General features: G+C 39.9%; 1 protein-coding gene across 19 annotated transcripts in view; it reads left to right on the top strand.

The window, feature by feature from the left end:
* The window catches only part of DLG2 (discs large MAGUK scaffold protein 2), a gene marked incomplete at its 5' end in the record, with an annotated part of 1,931,014 nt that overhangs the window by 1,602,477 nt on the left and 311,832 nt on the right, over nt 1-16,705 (top strand). For all 19 annotated transcript variants that reach the window (XM_079787296.1, XM_079787299.1, XM_079787298.1 and 16 more), the window contains one exon: nt 13,041-13,143. In XM_079787296.1, the coding sequence (XP_079643422.1) occupies nt 13,041-13,143 (103 nt within the window). The remainder of the gene's footprint in view (nt 1-13,040; nt 13,144-16,705) is intronic.

Raw genomic sequence — 16,705 nt, 5'->3', positions numbered from 1 at the left:
ACAAAGAAGACACCCAGGGGTGCTTGACTCCTGACTGAATCTATGTGGTGCTTGAAAATTTGATTGTTCAAATTTACTCCATTTTCCTATAAGCACTACTCTATTTTTAGTTTGCTTTGGCAGCCCTTTTTGTTTTTTTATTGCCAAAGTAACATAAATCTTCTGAGAAGGGCGGGTAATTATAGAGGACATCAATGGGGGAAAAAACACAAACTAACAAAGGGGACATCTGTAATACTTTCAACAATAAAGAATCCTATATAATAAAGAGCTAATATGCTAATTAGACCAGACAGGGAACAACCTTCTGGAACAACCAGTGGGCGGGGCTGAGAGGCAGCCAGGATGTGAGGGCCGAGCCCCTTGCACGAATTTTGTGCATCAGGCCTCCAGTTATAAACAAACAAACAAACAAACAAATAAGTAAAACAAAGTAACACAAACCTTAAACTCAATAGTTAAAACTTTTTATATACCTTCTAAAGTTATGACAATACATGCTACTTAAAAATTATTCAGATACTACAAAAGGCTGTAAAATAAAATGCAATCCCTTCTCTCTTCTTTACGGCTCTCCCCCACTATGGCCTCAACACCATAGGCCTTTGAAACTGCCACTAGCATTTAGCATTTGGTTGTGTAAACTATTCTTCATCAGATCATATATCCTTTATTTAAACAAGCAGGGTTATTTATACATACAGTTTACAACTTGCTTTTCTTTAATTGATCAAACATAGCCTGGACATTTTTGAGTATCAGAATATTAGACACGTTTGCCATTGCTTTTGATGGTTGCATAGTATTCTATTGTGTGGATTTTTAATAATTAATTGAATCAATTTCCTATTGATAGTGTTTTTAGCAGTTGATTACATTTAGTGATAGTTCTATTTCAGAAACCACAAGAAAACTGAGTGTGGGGTTTTTTTTAAATAGCTGAGCATTTGCAGTCAGTCTACTGATTTCAAAAGGGATAGCATGCTGAGCAAACTCAGAAGGTGGCTCTCATTACCACCGTCCATCAAGGAAAGACCTCAGCTTTAAATGTGACCCTAAGCTAAAGGAATCTGTCAGCCTGAAACATACACACATCTCATGCCAGAATAGAGGGCTTAGAGGTTGAGGTGAGAAGCAGATTTTTGAGGGCAGGATTTTCCTCACCCCCCACCCCCAACCCCGGAGTTTGACCCTTGGCCTGAGCAGTTTTGGAACTCAGGTGATACAGAGGTGAGTGAATCCTTAGCAAAAGTGTTTTCAAGGGCACCAAAATATGGAATGGGGGCTTCAAGGATTTCTCCATCATGATACCCAAAGAGACATTTGTTATCAACAGAGACCCATGCGCAAAGCACCCAGGAATAAGAGACTGGATCTGTCATGGGATGTATGCGTCACTGTTGTCATGTTTACATATTCCCTTTCAACGTATATCTCAAAGGAAGTTCCCAAGTCATTCTGCCAAACCCTAATTGGCAATAAAGCCCCAAAGGGACAGAGAGTTTGTAAACAGCAAAGCCACAGCATGACCTGAGACTTAAAAATCAAATACAGCATGAATGAAGAGCCATCCAGAGTACATCTGAGAACAAAGAGCTACTTCTCCACAAGGAGTGCCCTCTTCTGACTGAAGATTCCTGAGCCTACCCTCAAAGATTCTGACCCATGAGTCCAGATAATCAACCATTCTCTCCCTATATGGCAAATCCCTTCTGAAAAAGCCTCTGATCAGTACCTTGCCCTTAATAAACATGCAATAAATGTTAATGATTTAAATAAAATTAGGTGATCTAATAGTTATAAGAATGTATTATCTCAAGAAATATTAAATATCTAGGTAGTGTTCCGCCGAAACCGGTTTGGCTCAGTGGATAGAGCGTCGGCCTGCGGACTCAAGGGTCCCAGGTTCGATTCTGGTCAAGGGCATGTACCTTGGTTGCGGGCACATCCCCAGTAGGGGGTGTGCAAGAGGCAGCTGATCGATGTTTCTAACTCTCTATCCCTATCTCTTTCTCTCTGTAAAAAATCAATAAAATATATTAAATAAATAAATAAATAAATAAATAAATAAATAAATATCTAGGTAGTGTTCCAAATATCAGAGGTTTAGAAGTAAAAGAGACAAAGTCCCGACTCACAGGAAGCATTTCTTGGGGTGGGTGAGATAATAAACAAGCAAAATATCAGATAGGCCTAAGTTCTATAAGAAATTAAAGCAGGAAGTTAAAGATAGGCTGGAAAACTTCTTTAAATGGGGAAGTCAGCAAAGAGCTCGCTGAGGAACTGGTCTTTAATCTGAGACTTATGAACATAAGGGATCAAATGTGAGAGGATATAGGGGAGAGCGCTATCTTCAGAAAGACAGCTGCTATAAGTGCCCAAGGCTGGAGGAAGTTGGATTTAGGCAAAGTAGAATGAAGACCCTATAGCTGTAGACAAGTGAAAAAGGTAGACAGTGGAATGAGATAGACTCAGAAGGATGAGTTGAGGTTAAGGGGAGGTGTTTGTACTTTATTCAAAGTACAAGAAGCCAATGGGGGGAAAATTAAGAAGACATAGACATGACCTGATATATATTTTGAAAATATCATTCTGGGAGCCCAATAAAGAAGCTCTTGCAGTGTCCCTGGGAGCAATGGTGGAGTTGGAGTAAAGTGGATGGACCTGAAATATGGTTTGGAGCTGTAGTAAACAGACATGCTGATGGGTTACATGGGGAGGTGGGGGGCGGGGCGGGCGGGGAGAATTAAGGTTAGCTCATGGGTTCTGGTTTGAGTGGTTGATGTCTGTATTACTCTTTGTTGAAAGTGGAAAAATTCCCAGAAACAGGTTTGGAAGAAAATTAAGAGTTTGCTGTTCAGCATGATGAGTTTGAAAAATCTTAGACATCCAACTGGAGAGGTCAAGTAAGCCGGTAGATTTACAAATCTAGAGTTAAGGGAAAAGCCAGAACTGGAGATACTAGCATCATCTTATATTTGTGTAACATATATAAGGAAGATTTCAACTAGTTTTTATTTATATCTATATAATCTATATAATAAAAGCCTAAGCAACCATTACAGTGGAACGACCAGAAAGACCAGTCACTATGATGTGCACTGACCACCAGGGGGCAGACGCTCAACACAGGAGCTGCCCCATGGCGGTCAGTGCGCTCCCACACGGGAGCACTGCTCAGCCAGAAGCCGGGCTCATGGCTGGCGAGCGCAGCGGCGGTGGCAGGAGCCTCTCCTGCCTCCACGGCAGCGCTAAGGAGCAGCAAGCTGAGCGGTAAGGAGCAGTGAGCAGGTGGGTGGTAAGGAGCAAGGGGTCCCGGACTGTGAGAGGGATGTCCACCTGCCGGCTTAGGCAAGAGGGTGCAGGCCGGGCTGAGGGACGCCCCGCCAGTGCACAAATTTCATGCACCAGGTCTCTAGTATTCTTATAAAAATAGTTACCTGATCACTCAAAATGCATGAATCCTAAAAGTTGTTTACTGTGTTTTGGCCGGTAGTAAGTGGGTTCAGATGGCCAAATTATATCTTATCATTTTCAATGAAAGACTCTAAAATGATCAATCCTCTATAAACACCCTAGTAAACCAAAACATTTTTAAAGACATTTTTTAATATAAGCCCATTTTTGCATCAGCAAGCCATATTTAAAAGGGAGTTAATTTCAACGGCTAAGACATGCAAATATCCAATATCAGTTTTCATTTTGCCTCTGCTCCAGGATTCTGGCCTTGAGCTCTCATGCAGCTACTGTCAGAAATGTTATCACTCTCCACCGAGTGTAACAGCCTCTAGCAGGAGAAGGGAACTTAATTAGAAATTTCCACTTGAAATTCAATTTCTAGTTCGTTCACTCTGAGACGCGCTAGAGGGTATTTCAAAAGTTTAGTGCTAAATTGCTGAATGAACTGTTTGTTTTTCTCATGTTGTCAACAAAATACACTTCACACATGGAATATATTGGTTTATTAAGCACAGGAAGAGAACGCAGAGATTTAGCATGAGGCTCACTTTCTAGAGGAAGAAACTGAGGCCCAGAGAGGTAAAGGGACTGCCCAAAGTGAAATAAACTAAGAGCAGGATGGGACAGCAACTCCGGACTCCTGACTCCTAAGATTGCTCTCTAGAGCACCAGGCCTCCTCTCGCAGTGTCCATAACCCTGGCACTGCTCCTGGGTCTGCTGGGTTTTTTATTGAATACTTTTATACCAGCCCAGATCATCCATTGTGTGTGTCAGGGGAGGGTTCAATAATAGCTAATAATTATATGTCCTTCTATATCCAGGCCCTGTTGTGTTTTACATGCAATAACTAAACTAGACTTACAGCAACTCTGTGAAATGGGCGTGCTTATTATCCTCTTTTTGTACAACAAAACTCTTCGAGCCAACCAGGTGTGTCTCAGTTGGTTGAACATCATCCTGTGTACCAGGAGGTCATCGGTTCCATTCCTGGTCAGGGTACATGCCCAGGTTGTGGGTTCAATCCCCAGTAGGGAGCATGCAGGAGGCAAGTGATTGATATTCCTCTCTCATCGACATTTCTATTTCTCTCTCCCTCTCACTTCCTCTCTCTAAAATCAATACAAACGTATTAAAAAAACAAAACTCTTTTACATCTGGGTCTAGTCAGATCAGGGCACTCACCTTTGAAACAGCGAGGCTAAAATGATTATTAATATTAACTATTTTTCTAAGCTCCAGATAGATATTTTCCAACTACCTGCAAGATGTCCAATAGTCACAACAAATTCAACGGGTCTTAAAATGAATTATCTCTTGTCCAAACCTGCTTTTCGCCCTGTGTTCCCATCTTGTTTAATGGTATCATCTCCCTTCTAATCACCTTTCCCATCTCCCATTTCCAATCCATTTAACACTATAAATATTATTGAAGCTCTATTTGGATCCCAGAGGTAGTTGAGGAGAATAGCTGTGTAGAACCTCCCTCTGTGTCCTTTCTCAAGTCTGTGCCCATTTCCCACTTTCAACTCAATTCTCATTTTTATAATTCAGGTCTTCATCATCTACCATTTGTAATATTGCAATCATTTCCCATGTGATTATCCTATTTTTGATCACTTAGTTCTTCAACCCCAACATTTTACAGTTGCCATAGTTGTCCCACCTGCAACATAAATCAATTTGTGTTCAATGCCTCTGTAAAGCCTTCCTGGCTACTTATTATTATTATTTTTTTAATCCTCACCCAATGATATTTTTCCACTGATTTTTAGAGAGTGGAAGAGAGAGGGAAAGACAGAAAACATCAATGTGAGAGAAACACATCAATTGGTTGCTTCCTGCACGAGCCCGGACCAGGCCTGGGCCGGGGAGGAGCCTGTAATTGAGGTATGTGCCCTTGATCTGAATCGAACCTGGGACCCTTCCATCCGCAGGCTGATGTTCTATCCACTGAGCCAAACCGGCTAGGGCTCTCCTGGCCACTCGTTTACAAAACTTCTTAACCTGTCATTCAAGGTCCACTTCTGATCAAACCATTTTTCTTTTCTCTCTCTCCATGCTCTGTGCCAACTACCCCAGCCCACTCACCATTCAGGATTAAATGGGATATTTATAGTTTCCTTGCTTCCCTCACACGTATGTGATAAGGATCAGGTCATATATGTGAATGCTTTTATTATATTTGTTGTTTATATCTCACCTTGTTGGATAAGAAATGTGAGGTGGGAAAACAGCTTTCTCACTGTAAAACACTTTTGAGATGTTATTTTTAACCCAGGGAAAGCACTGAATTCTGAATCACATGGGGACCCTAGAGATGATGAGGCCAAGCACCTTCCATTTTCCACAGCAGTTTAGCCACTGGCCTGAGTCAGTTAGTGGCTGACTTAGCAACTGAACCGATTTCCACCTCACTGCATCGCATCACTTCAGGAAAATGAAAATAGTTTTTTTTCCTCTTGAGAAAAGATGGAGCCTTCTACATTTATTTAATTCACTGGTAATATATCTTACTGTCTCTGGTCTCTCTGAATAAAGGAGAAAGGGTTCGGATTCTGCCCCAGTTTCCTCCCTGTTGCTCTCCGGCCATGTACCAACCAGACCCCCAACAGTGAAGTAATTTGCTTGAAATGGTCCCTTGTGTGTTCTGTACCTGACTTATTTTAATTGAAATCTAGTGCCAATTATCTAGCCTTTCCCACTGGGTCACCCCTTTGTATTTTTTTACAAATAATAATTCAGTTGAAATTGTAGTTCTTAGCTACTCTTAGCTATTCCAAGACAGTCTTCTACCTAATATATTTCTTAATTTTATCACTGTTAATAAAAGTCATTTAAAGTCTGGGTTTTGTAGATAATGAATATGCTATAATACAAATAGCAACCATTAATTGAGTACCTACTCAATGTGCCAAGTGTTAAGTACTTTATGTGCATTATATCTAATTATCTAAACAACAACCCAGAAAAAGTAGGGTTAGCACTTTTGATGCAATATGAGGAAACTGAAGGTCAAAGGGGTTAAGTAACTTACCCAAGTACCCAAGGTCATAGAGTTAGTAAGTAGTGAGACCAATTTTTTAATCTTGTCCTTCCCAAGTCTAAACCCAGTGTTCTTCTCAAGGCACTGTTTCCATAGCAGGCAGATGGTCTGAGCTGGGATGGAAAAGTTCAGCAGCCACAAGCATCTCCAAAGGGACCAATTCGCCTTGGGAGGCTCTGAAAAGGCCTGACAATAGCACACGGTTCCTGTATATTCCCTGTATTTCCCCTAGCTGCAAGCACTCCTGGAGTATAGGAGTAATGATAAAATAGTATTTCTCAATTCTAAGCTGAGGAATGGTTCCCTGTTGCAGTCACAATAAACTCCAAACTCACTAAAATGGCTTATCATGCCTGTACACCCAAATCCTTGGGAGATGGTAATGTGTCATGGTTAGGATTGCAGGCTCTTAAACAAGAGTGCCTGGGTTTAATTCCTGGCTCTGCCATTATTAGCAGTGGAACCTTGGGCAAGTTATTTAATCTGTCTATGCCCCAGTGGACTCCTGGAGAAAATGGGCATTGTTTATGTGTTCTTATGTCATAGAGCTGGTATAAGTGTTAAGGGAATAGGTATATAGGAAATGCTTAGAACTGTGCCGGTCAGCTATCACCATCATGATCATCACCATCATCATCATCCACCCCATCACCTTCATTTCTCCTACTTTATCGCTCACCTCTTTCCCACTCTGTTTTCTTCCCTCTCTGCCCTTCAGTAGCAACTAATTTCTTTTCTTCAGATATGCCAGATCCTCACTCACTTCCACACCATCCCATCTGCTTCCCTCTCTTTCTCAAATATTGCTACTCCTCTGCCCATCCCTTTCTCCACAGTCCTTCCTGGATAACTCATTCAGATCTTGTTTCTGATGTCACTTCTTCCAGAAAGCCTTCCCAGACCTCTTCATACTTCTGTAGGGGTCCCTCCTCTGGGTCCCAGAGCATTCTGACCTTTTTGTGTCATAGTACTTATCACCAGGTGCTTAATTGTGTGTTTACCTGTCATTGTCCTCTACTGGGTGGTCACTGGCTCAACAATGGTTATGTGTCATTCTGGTTCACTCCTTCCCTTAAATTGGAAGAGGAAATTACTGAAATGGATATTTTAAAGAAACAGAGTTTGTATCAGCACTGTGTTTAGCTCTAGATACTATACAAGGAGTACATTAAAGAAAAATAATTATAGTGACTATCCAAGTTGTCATAATTGACCTCATATGATCTCTGCTGAGTTTGATGAGGAATTAAGTAATATAAACATGCTAAAAATAACACTCATAAGGGTCATCCCAAAATGGGATGGACAGACTATAAAGGAGAGAGTTCCCTGTCACTGGAGGCATGCAAGCAGAGGCAAATTGTCACTTGGTGACAGTGATATAATGGGATGGGGACGGGAGTGAGGTTAATCTGGAAAAGAGAAAACTGTCTTCAAATATTAGAAACACTTGAACCCTATATAATCTTATCAATAAATTTATTTTTTAGAATATTAGAAAGAGGATCATATGAAAAATAAATCATAAAAAAGAAGAAGATTCTGTGAAATCTCAGAAGTTATGACTAGGTGAAAAGTACCAGGAAGATGACTCAGTTTCAACACAAATAACTTTTTTATTGCTGGAGCTGACCCCAAGAGGAATGGATTTCCCTGAAAGATACTAAGTTCTTTTTTAAAAAAAAATATATTTTATTGATTTTTTTACAGAGAGGAAGGGAGAGGGATAGAGAGCTAGAAACATCGATGAGAGAGAAACATCGACCAGCTGCCTCCTGCACATCCCCTACCGGGGATGCGCCTGCAACCAAGGTACATGCCCTTGACCGGAATCGAACCTGGGACCTTTCAGTCCGCAGACCGACGCTCTATCCACTGAGCCAAACCGGTTTCGGCCCTGAAAGATACTAAGTTCTTTATCAGCATGGAGCCAGGGTCAAAAAACTTAGATGACCATTGGCCTGGGATAATGTAGTGTGACTAGCTTTATCGCTCATTCACTTGCCTATTCACTCACCTCTTCACCTACTATATCCCAGGCATTTTGCTAGGGACACAAGTTCCAATGAGACAAGCTCCTACCTTTTAGGAGTTCACAAATAAGCACATCCCACGAGTCCTTTCAGTCTGAATCATTACAGACTAGGAGGAGTTTTCCAGGTGACGAAAGGGTGAAAAATTATGTTCTAGATAAGGAAAACAGCCTTTGCAAGGATAGAAATGCCTGAATCAGAGAAATATAAAAGTCCAACATGGTAGAGGTGAGGGATAGGGCATATGAATAATGTGGTCATATCCCCTTAAAGGTATATATTGACGGCTGCAGAGAATTACAAAATCTCTCCCCATTTCTGAAATTCTCTCATTTTTATATTATTCTTTCTATAATACTAATAAATATATTTCTAAAGAACATATAGTAATTTATTCAGGGAACCTGGAGCCCCAGGCCAAGGGCCCTACTAGCTGAAGTAACGGACATAATGCTCACCTAATAAAAAATAAAGTTGACTCTGGACATGGTACACCATTCTCCTTCACACCAGCATCTGAAAAAAACAACTATATCTACTTGAATTAACTAGAAGTCCTAACCTTCCTATCCATTACTAACTTGGTGTGAAAAGGATGTCATAACAAATAGAATTTAATGTTTTCTATGATCCAGTGACAGTTGTATACATAAGAAGATGGCAATAGATGGAATTTTTCTAGCCTCCCAAAGCCTTTGTTTCAACCCTACATGTTCTAATCGTTATAAGCTGGGCCATAATGTCTAAACCAGGTTGTTTGAGCCCATTGCTGAGCTGACCAGCATGTCATACCCAATTGTGGGCTGTCAGTCTCAGGGAGCTTGAAAGGCAAACTTCAGAATTAGAATCTTGCAGGCGTAGACCCTCAGAATTAGACAGGCTATTGAAGGAAGAACAATAAGAAATGGTAGTAAGAGTTCAAGAGTCTTAAGACTCTTAGACTCTTTTAGATTAGACTATTTTAAATTCTTAACTTCTTCCAACTATTTAACCTTGAAGAAAGTTAGTGACTCTCAGTGAGCTCGGTTTTCTTATTTATAAAATCAGAAAAGTAATCCTAGGCTTCTGAAGATTAAATGAGATAATGAATAAATATCCCTCTAGATATCAGCATGCCTGATCATCAGTGAATGTTAACAATGACTGTCATTATTAATCTCAACAGTATTTAATGGCATTCATTCTCTCAGTTTATGCTTCAAGAAGAGAAAATTCAAATTGAAGTAGAAAAACAGTAATAATAAATATATGAGTCTGTGTCACCCTTGGTATTTTGAAATGTCATGTCAGTGATGTAAACTGTTTTCAAATGCCTCTGAAAAATGTTATTTGAGCAAAGATTGCTGATAAAAACTCAAGCCACAGGGAGAGACATAAGAAGCAAAGTGACCTTGAAAAGTTTAAAGGACTGAAAGAGAACAGGTGTGCTAAACCCTGGAGGAAAATCAACAGGGCCCCGGGCAATGTGGTATGGTTCAGGATGATGGCAGCATCCAAAGCTCTACAAATGTGGGGCCCATGTAGAAACAGGCCTAAGATGAACAAGATTTGTACCAGTCCAGTGGAAAATAAACACACACCCATCATAGGGAACAGCTGATACAGTGGAAAGAATCCTGGGCTGAGCAAGAGAAGCCCTGGCTGCACTACCTCTGATATGACTTAAGGAAAGACCCTTCCCGTAATGGGTACCATCTCTACTGTGTAAGTGCTGGGTGAATAAGTTTCTAAGTCTCTTTCAGTACTGAAACTGGGTGTTCCGAAGGGGGAAAAAAAAAACCATATGAACTAACCTGTATACTATATTCCATATTGGTTAATTTCCATTAGATTTTACTTCATCACTGATCATCACAGCTCTTTGAAGAAATACAGTAATATTAGATACTATTTGCTGAATGCCTTTTTGTGCTAGGTTCTGTGTTAAGGGCTTTACAGATATTATCATTTATTTCATGCAATGTGTAGGTATTATACCCATTTTACAGGTGAGGAAGCTGAGGTTCAGAGAAGTTAAGTGACTTTCCCAAGTTACTTAGATATAACGGGTGAACTCAGGATTTAAACCCAGTTTTCCCTGACTCTAAATCTTTTGTTTCTTCTCACTATTTCATGCTCCCTCAGTTCACTAACTGAGAAAATTTTAGGGCATAATTACAATAGTGAAAGATGTAGAAATTAGATGCTACAAAAGAAAGGTCCAAGAAAGGATGGTTGTTCACCTGGTTCTCACATCAAGCACCAAAATATATTCAGTAGATGAAAGAGTATATGGCCAAAAAAACAAAAAACAAAAACAAAACAAAACATGTGATTGTACTAAAAGAAAAAATGGATATTTAGTAACTATATTACAGAGGGGAAGATATAACACAAAACTTAAAAGCTAAAAGAAAAATAGTGCTAAATGTGACTAAACATATTAAACGTCTATATGACAAGAAATAACACAAGTGAGAAGCTAAAATACTTAAATGCAATAACACAAAATACAAACACCAAACTAGTAAGAATATTTATATGAGATAGAGCACTAATATTTTAATATACAGTTAAAATTTTAAAAGAGCAAACTCTCCAAATAAAAATAAGTAAATTAGCCCAGCCAGCGTGACTCTGCAGTTGAGCGTCAACCTATGAACCAGGAGGTTGATGATGAGAGGAATTGTTGGACAAGAGATTATGTTGTCCTTGACTTGTGCATTCAGTTTAAGGTAGGCAAAAGCCTGGATGAAATTACTTTTTCTGTCTCTTCCAGCTGAGTCATACTTCTGACCCGTCAATGCCTGGACAATATCTGAAATGATGATCAGCTACCAAGGAGTTAATCTGAAGTTTTATAGTTCAAAGGGACTGTTAGAATCAAAGAGTTCTTTGATTCTAACTCAGAGAATCAGGAGAGCATTGAGGCTCAGATTGGCAATAGAGCTGTCACTCAGCTATTAAGTGGCACGGGCAGGCCACCCCTAGCTCAGCCGGCTTCCCAATTTACTGTGTAATCAATGCTTTCAGTAAGGAGTTACCAGTCTAGAAAGCCATGGAAGAGACCATGAAAGTTTTAAAAGTGAATGAGGAGTGCCCAGCCGGCGTGCTACCAGGAGGTCATGATTCGATTCTGGGTCAGGTCACAGGCCCAGGCTGTGGGCTCAGTCCCTAGTGCGGAGCATGCAGGAGGCAGCCAATCAATCATTCTCTCTCATCATTGATGTTTCTATCTCTCACTCACTCCCCCTTCCTCTCTTTCATCAATAAAAATATTTTTTTAATAAATGAAAGTGAATAAGGAGACTTTAACAAGGTTACTATGAGATGTCCAGGATATGGAATTGAGAATGACAGATGTTCCAGGCCTGATAAGGAAACAGAGTAGCAACCCCCACCAATCCAGTATCATTGTCAAAGAGGATTCATGTAAGGCCAAATAGGATTCTATATTTTATGGGTAGATAAACTGATCAGCTATTTTATTCTTTTTCATGGGAGGTGGCTATCTTCCCTGTAAATAAAAGGAAGCAGAATTCCGGTATCATCTTCAAAAACCAGCCTCTGTGTAGGTTAGAGAACTGGACTTACTATGTGCTAGGTTAAAGAACTGGACTTACTGTGTGCTCTGTTGAAGCAGAAAGGCTTCCTCAGACTTGTCTTGTTCACTTTTGTTCCCCACCCACAGTCCCTCTCCTGGGGCAGACAGGGAGCCCTGTCATTGACAAGCACTCAGTAATTACATTGTGTTGATTTAGACCGAATTGATTGGAGAAAGATTTTAGCTTTTGCTTCTCATTAAATTTGACTCCAGAATGAATTTTCCCTCTCGGCAGTTCTGTGCTTGTTTGGAGATGCTCTGTTTCTCTTCTGGCGCGGGCCCAAAATGGGAGTTAGCAACAGCAACATAAACTGCAGGCATTCTCTATTTCATTTCGTCAGAAGCCACGCTGGAATTGTACATGAGAAATGGGGCAGTCAAATTTATTTTGGAACAAAGCTCAGGCCTATCTAACTGAGCTCAGGATGACGGGACCAGGCTTCTGACCAAAGAGGGAGTTTTGGCGGGCAGCCAGTCAGTCCCATTGTGTACAGTGTCCCCAGAACCCTATCTGAATATATTAATCCGTCAGTGCATGCTTGTCTATGCACATTACATGTGTCTCTCTTTATTACCCTGACTTCCCTCTAATTTTGAAGGCTTCTATCCACCCCAGGAAATCTAGGAAACTCACAGAGTCATATGAACTGCACACACTGAGAGCCTAGTGGTCGTGGGCATACAAAAGAGTTTCAACCTGGTCAGGCCATAGCACAAACACCACAAGATGAAATTTCATGTGTCTGCTACCTAAAAATTCTCAGGAGCATAACACACAAATGCCTGGGTAGGACATGAGGGGTTTTGAGGCAGGTGACATAATCTTAAACAGACTCTCCGTTTTGGGAAACTTTGTCCTTCTGTCGATCAGAATAATATGCCTTACGAAACACCACCATTCTCTGGCATCCTGTCTTTCAGGTGAATGGCATTGACCTCCGTGGAGCATCCCACGAACAGGCTGCTGCTGCACTGAAGGGGGCTGGACAGACAGTGACGATCATAGCACAATACCAACCTGAAGGTCAGTGAGCACCCAAACGTCTAATGTTCTGATATGTGAACGTGTGAATGTGGACCCGCGTTTCTGATCGCCCGTGTTAACTAGTCACTGCCAACAGGGAAATCGGTGCTTTATATGCCTAGGACATGAGGCTGTGTTACCCTTCATCTTCCAAGGAAAACTTCAGACAGTCTGTTTGAAATACGAATTCAAATAAATAACAACCAGCATCAGCTTTATTTCATTTATATTCTTATCTGATACATACGTTTTGGTCAGCAATGGACACTATAAAAACAATTGAAATTTAGGAAGCAAGGGGAGAGATTTCATCTACAGAAACAGACCATGATCAGTAAATCATATTCTCTCCTTGTAGCATTAATTCTTTGACACTAACATGGTTTTGGATGCCCTTGATGTGGATTTATTTTTTATTTTCATTTTTGCCTTTTCTGCTACACTATCACGTGTTTGGAATGCATCACTATCAACCCTGAGACGTGGTGAGATGCCATAAATCCTATTAGCCTCCTGAGCCTTGATGAGATATCCTAGATTGGATTAGCCGTACCTTGCTCTTTGGTTTGTTTCAACATCTGTTTCTGTGATCAGAATGAGGAACAATGAGACAACTGGGATGTTTTCTATTGAAGTTGATTTCTTAGCAGACTTGTGGGTAGAATGTTCCTTTGTTCATGAAACATAGTTAAGCACACCATTGTGGGCTAGACTCTGTACAAAATAACAGAGGCATAGGCCTCTGTCTTCAAGAAATATGGTTAGCCTTTTGCACTCGGATGTCGAGTGTGACTCGACACGGTTAGCATCGATAGCAGGAATCGAGAAAAAAGCAAGCGAGTGCAAAGGGTTAATTGCTTTTGCTTGACCTGGCTAGCAAACAGGAGTATTAAACAGCCAAACATGAAAACACAAGATGCCATCAAGGAAGAGCCTTTGTGCCTGTGGGTATATGGAGCTTCTTTGGCTTCTCAAATGATTTTTTCGTAAAGTTAGTTGGTCTGTTGTTGTTTGGAAGATTGATGTTTCTGTCTTGCCTATGGCATCTTAGATTTTACCATTAATGGTGGCCAACACTATTTATCTAAGAATAGAGTAAACATTCTCCCCAGTGTGTTTTGGTACATTGCTTTCACTTTGCCTGGCTTTAGAATTAGACTGTGCAATCGTTATACCAAAATATATATATTTATATATATTATTAAATGCTTTCTCATATTGCTCTAGCCCAGATGTGGCTAGAGAGGCTGGGGAAGAAGGGATAGATCAGTGAAATAAAGATAAAATTTAAATATATATATATATAAAATCTTCTTCTGGGGGAAACAATACTAATGATGATAACACCTCGGGAACATGTTCTTCCTAGACAGTTTTGAGAAGCCTTTCTACTTCTTAAAAAGGAATGTCTTCTAATAGGAATAAATGGTTCCAAATGTACCCATTGTAAAACAGAAAATGAAGAAATCTGGGTTAGCACAATCTGATGAACAAATTCTACTTCATATAGTGTAATAACTTTTTCATGGGATTCTTTCACTTTCTTGATAGCTGTTTTCTTTCAGTCTCATAACCTGGCACCTGGCCCAAATACCCTGGGCTGTTTTCCCATTTTGGAAAAATTTCATCTCAAACAATTCTGTAGACTGATAAGATGGTCAGAACTATAGTTATACCAATTAGAAGCTCTTGATAGTGAAGACAGCCATTCAAATAACCTTGAACAGAATGATTTCAAGCCTTAAAGGCTACAATAAAGGACAACCAGCTTGTCCTAGTTCTATCAGCATAAATCATCTTAAGCTTCAACTTAGGTTCCTTTAAGCAATATGCTTAATTTAGATACTGTGTTGTACTTTATCAAGATGCCTGTTCAAAGCATGTCTTATCACATAAATCAATTTTTAAAGCACTTCTAATGAACCCTGCAAATAACAAACAAGAAGCTTATTTTAAAATGCCAAAGTACAGGTCAGATTCACAGAATGACTTCCCCATTTTAACATTTTAACTGTATTGTCATTTGCTGCAACTTTAAATTGGTTGGAAATGTAGTTATGCAACATCAAGCAAGTATTTTTCTTTTCTTTTTTTTTTTTTTTTTGCAAGTTTAATGTTCAACTAAGCCTATTCTAACTATTATTTGAAATAGAAGACTGATTGCATTGTTGCCTAGGTCCTTTAGGGACATTTAAATTATACAACAGCTTTAGGAAATAATGAACAATTTTCTTTTAAAATAACAAGTGGAGCCTAGCTGGTTTGGCTCAGTAGATAGAGAGTAGGCCTGCGGACTGAAAGGTCCCAGGTTTGATTCCCATCAAGAGCACATGCCTGGGTTGCAGGCTCGATCCCCAGTGGGGGGGCATGCAGAAGGCAGCCAATCAATGATTCTCTCTCATCATTGATGTTTCTTTCTCTCTTTCTCCCTTCCTCTCTGAAATCAATAAAAATATATTTTGAAATAAATAAATAACAAGGGGAAAGAAGAGTACATCATGAGATTCCATTAAGAAATTCTTGCCAAAACCGGTTTGGCTCAGTGGATAGAGCGTCGGCCTGCGGACTCAAGGGTCCCGGGTTCGATTCCCGTCAAGGGCATGTACCTTGGTTGCGGGCACATCCCCAGTAGGGAGTGTGCAGGAGGCAGCTGGTCGATGTTTCTAACTCTCTATCCCTCTCCCTTCCTCTCTGTAAAAAATCAATAAAATATATATTTTTTTAAAAAAGAAATTCTCACCATGTCCCCTTCGTTTGCACCAATATTGTGAGGTGTCCATGCTAAGACACATTTTATTGACATCTCTTTTGGTATGGTCAAGAACCACCCTTCCCATAGATATGTTTGTTTCACAGTTACATTCAAATGCTTTTTACTAGGAATATTCTAGCTGCCTTGCTCAGTATTACCAAATATTCAGAAAATGTGGCCCTTGACCCCATCCCAAGTCTTTGTCATGAAGAATTTTTTTATCTTATTGAGGAGAAAGAGCTTAGGCACATTTAATAGAGATTGGTTCCTGATGACATAAGACCAAAATTGTATGATAATGGTACCACTTCTACAAAGCATGAAACATCAGAGAATGGATAAACCTGCAGGAGCTAGAACAGTACAAATAGTACTTTATGGAAATAAGGGAATAGACCCAGACCTTGAAGAATGGATGGGATTTCTGTTCAGGAGAGGAGGGAGAAAGAATATCTTGCTAAACTCCGCAAGACTGTGAGCTCCATGCGTGCAGAGAGAAACCTATATTTTGTTCACTGATAAATCGGCCTTCAGTATTGTGCTATAATTGGTATTTCTTAAAGAGTTGCTGAACTAGGGAATAAAAGTTTGCCATTTTTCAGTATTTGAGTTTCCACTTGAAAGTAATTAAAGATTGAAGAGATTCAGTTTTACTACTTGCATTTTTTATTTTTGCTTCAAAGCAGAAAATAAGTGCTAAACAAGTGGGCGTTGCAAAATATAAAACCATTTCCAATTGTGTTTTTCATAGCACTTGGTATATTTTTTGAAATAATTATAAATAATTTATAAATATCATAAGGTAGCAAT

Source organism: Cnephaeus nilssonii (genome assembly GCF_951640355.1).
Source record: "Cnephaeus nilssonii genome assembly, chromosome: 13".
Lineage (NCBI taxonomy): Eukaryota > Metazoa > Chordata > Mammalia > Chiroptera > Vespertilionidae > Cnephaeus > Cnephaeus nilssonii.
Note: the sequence above shows the minus strand (reverse complement) of the source record. Positions and strands in the feature narration are given on the sequence as shown.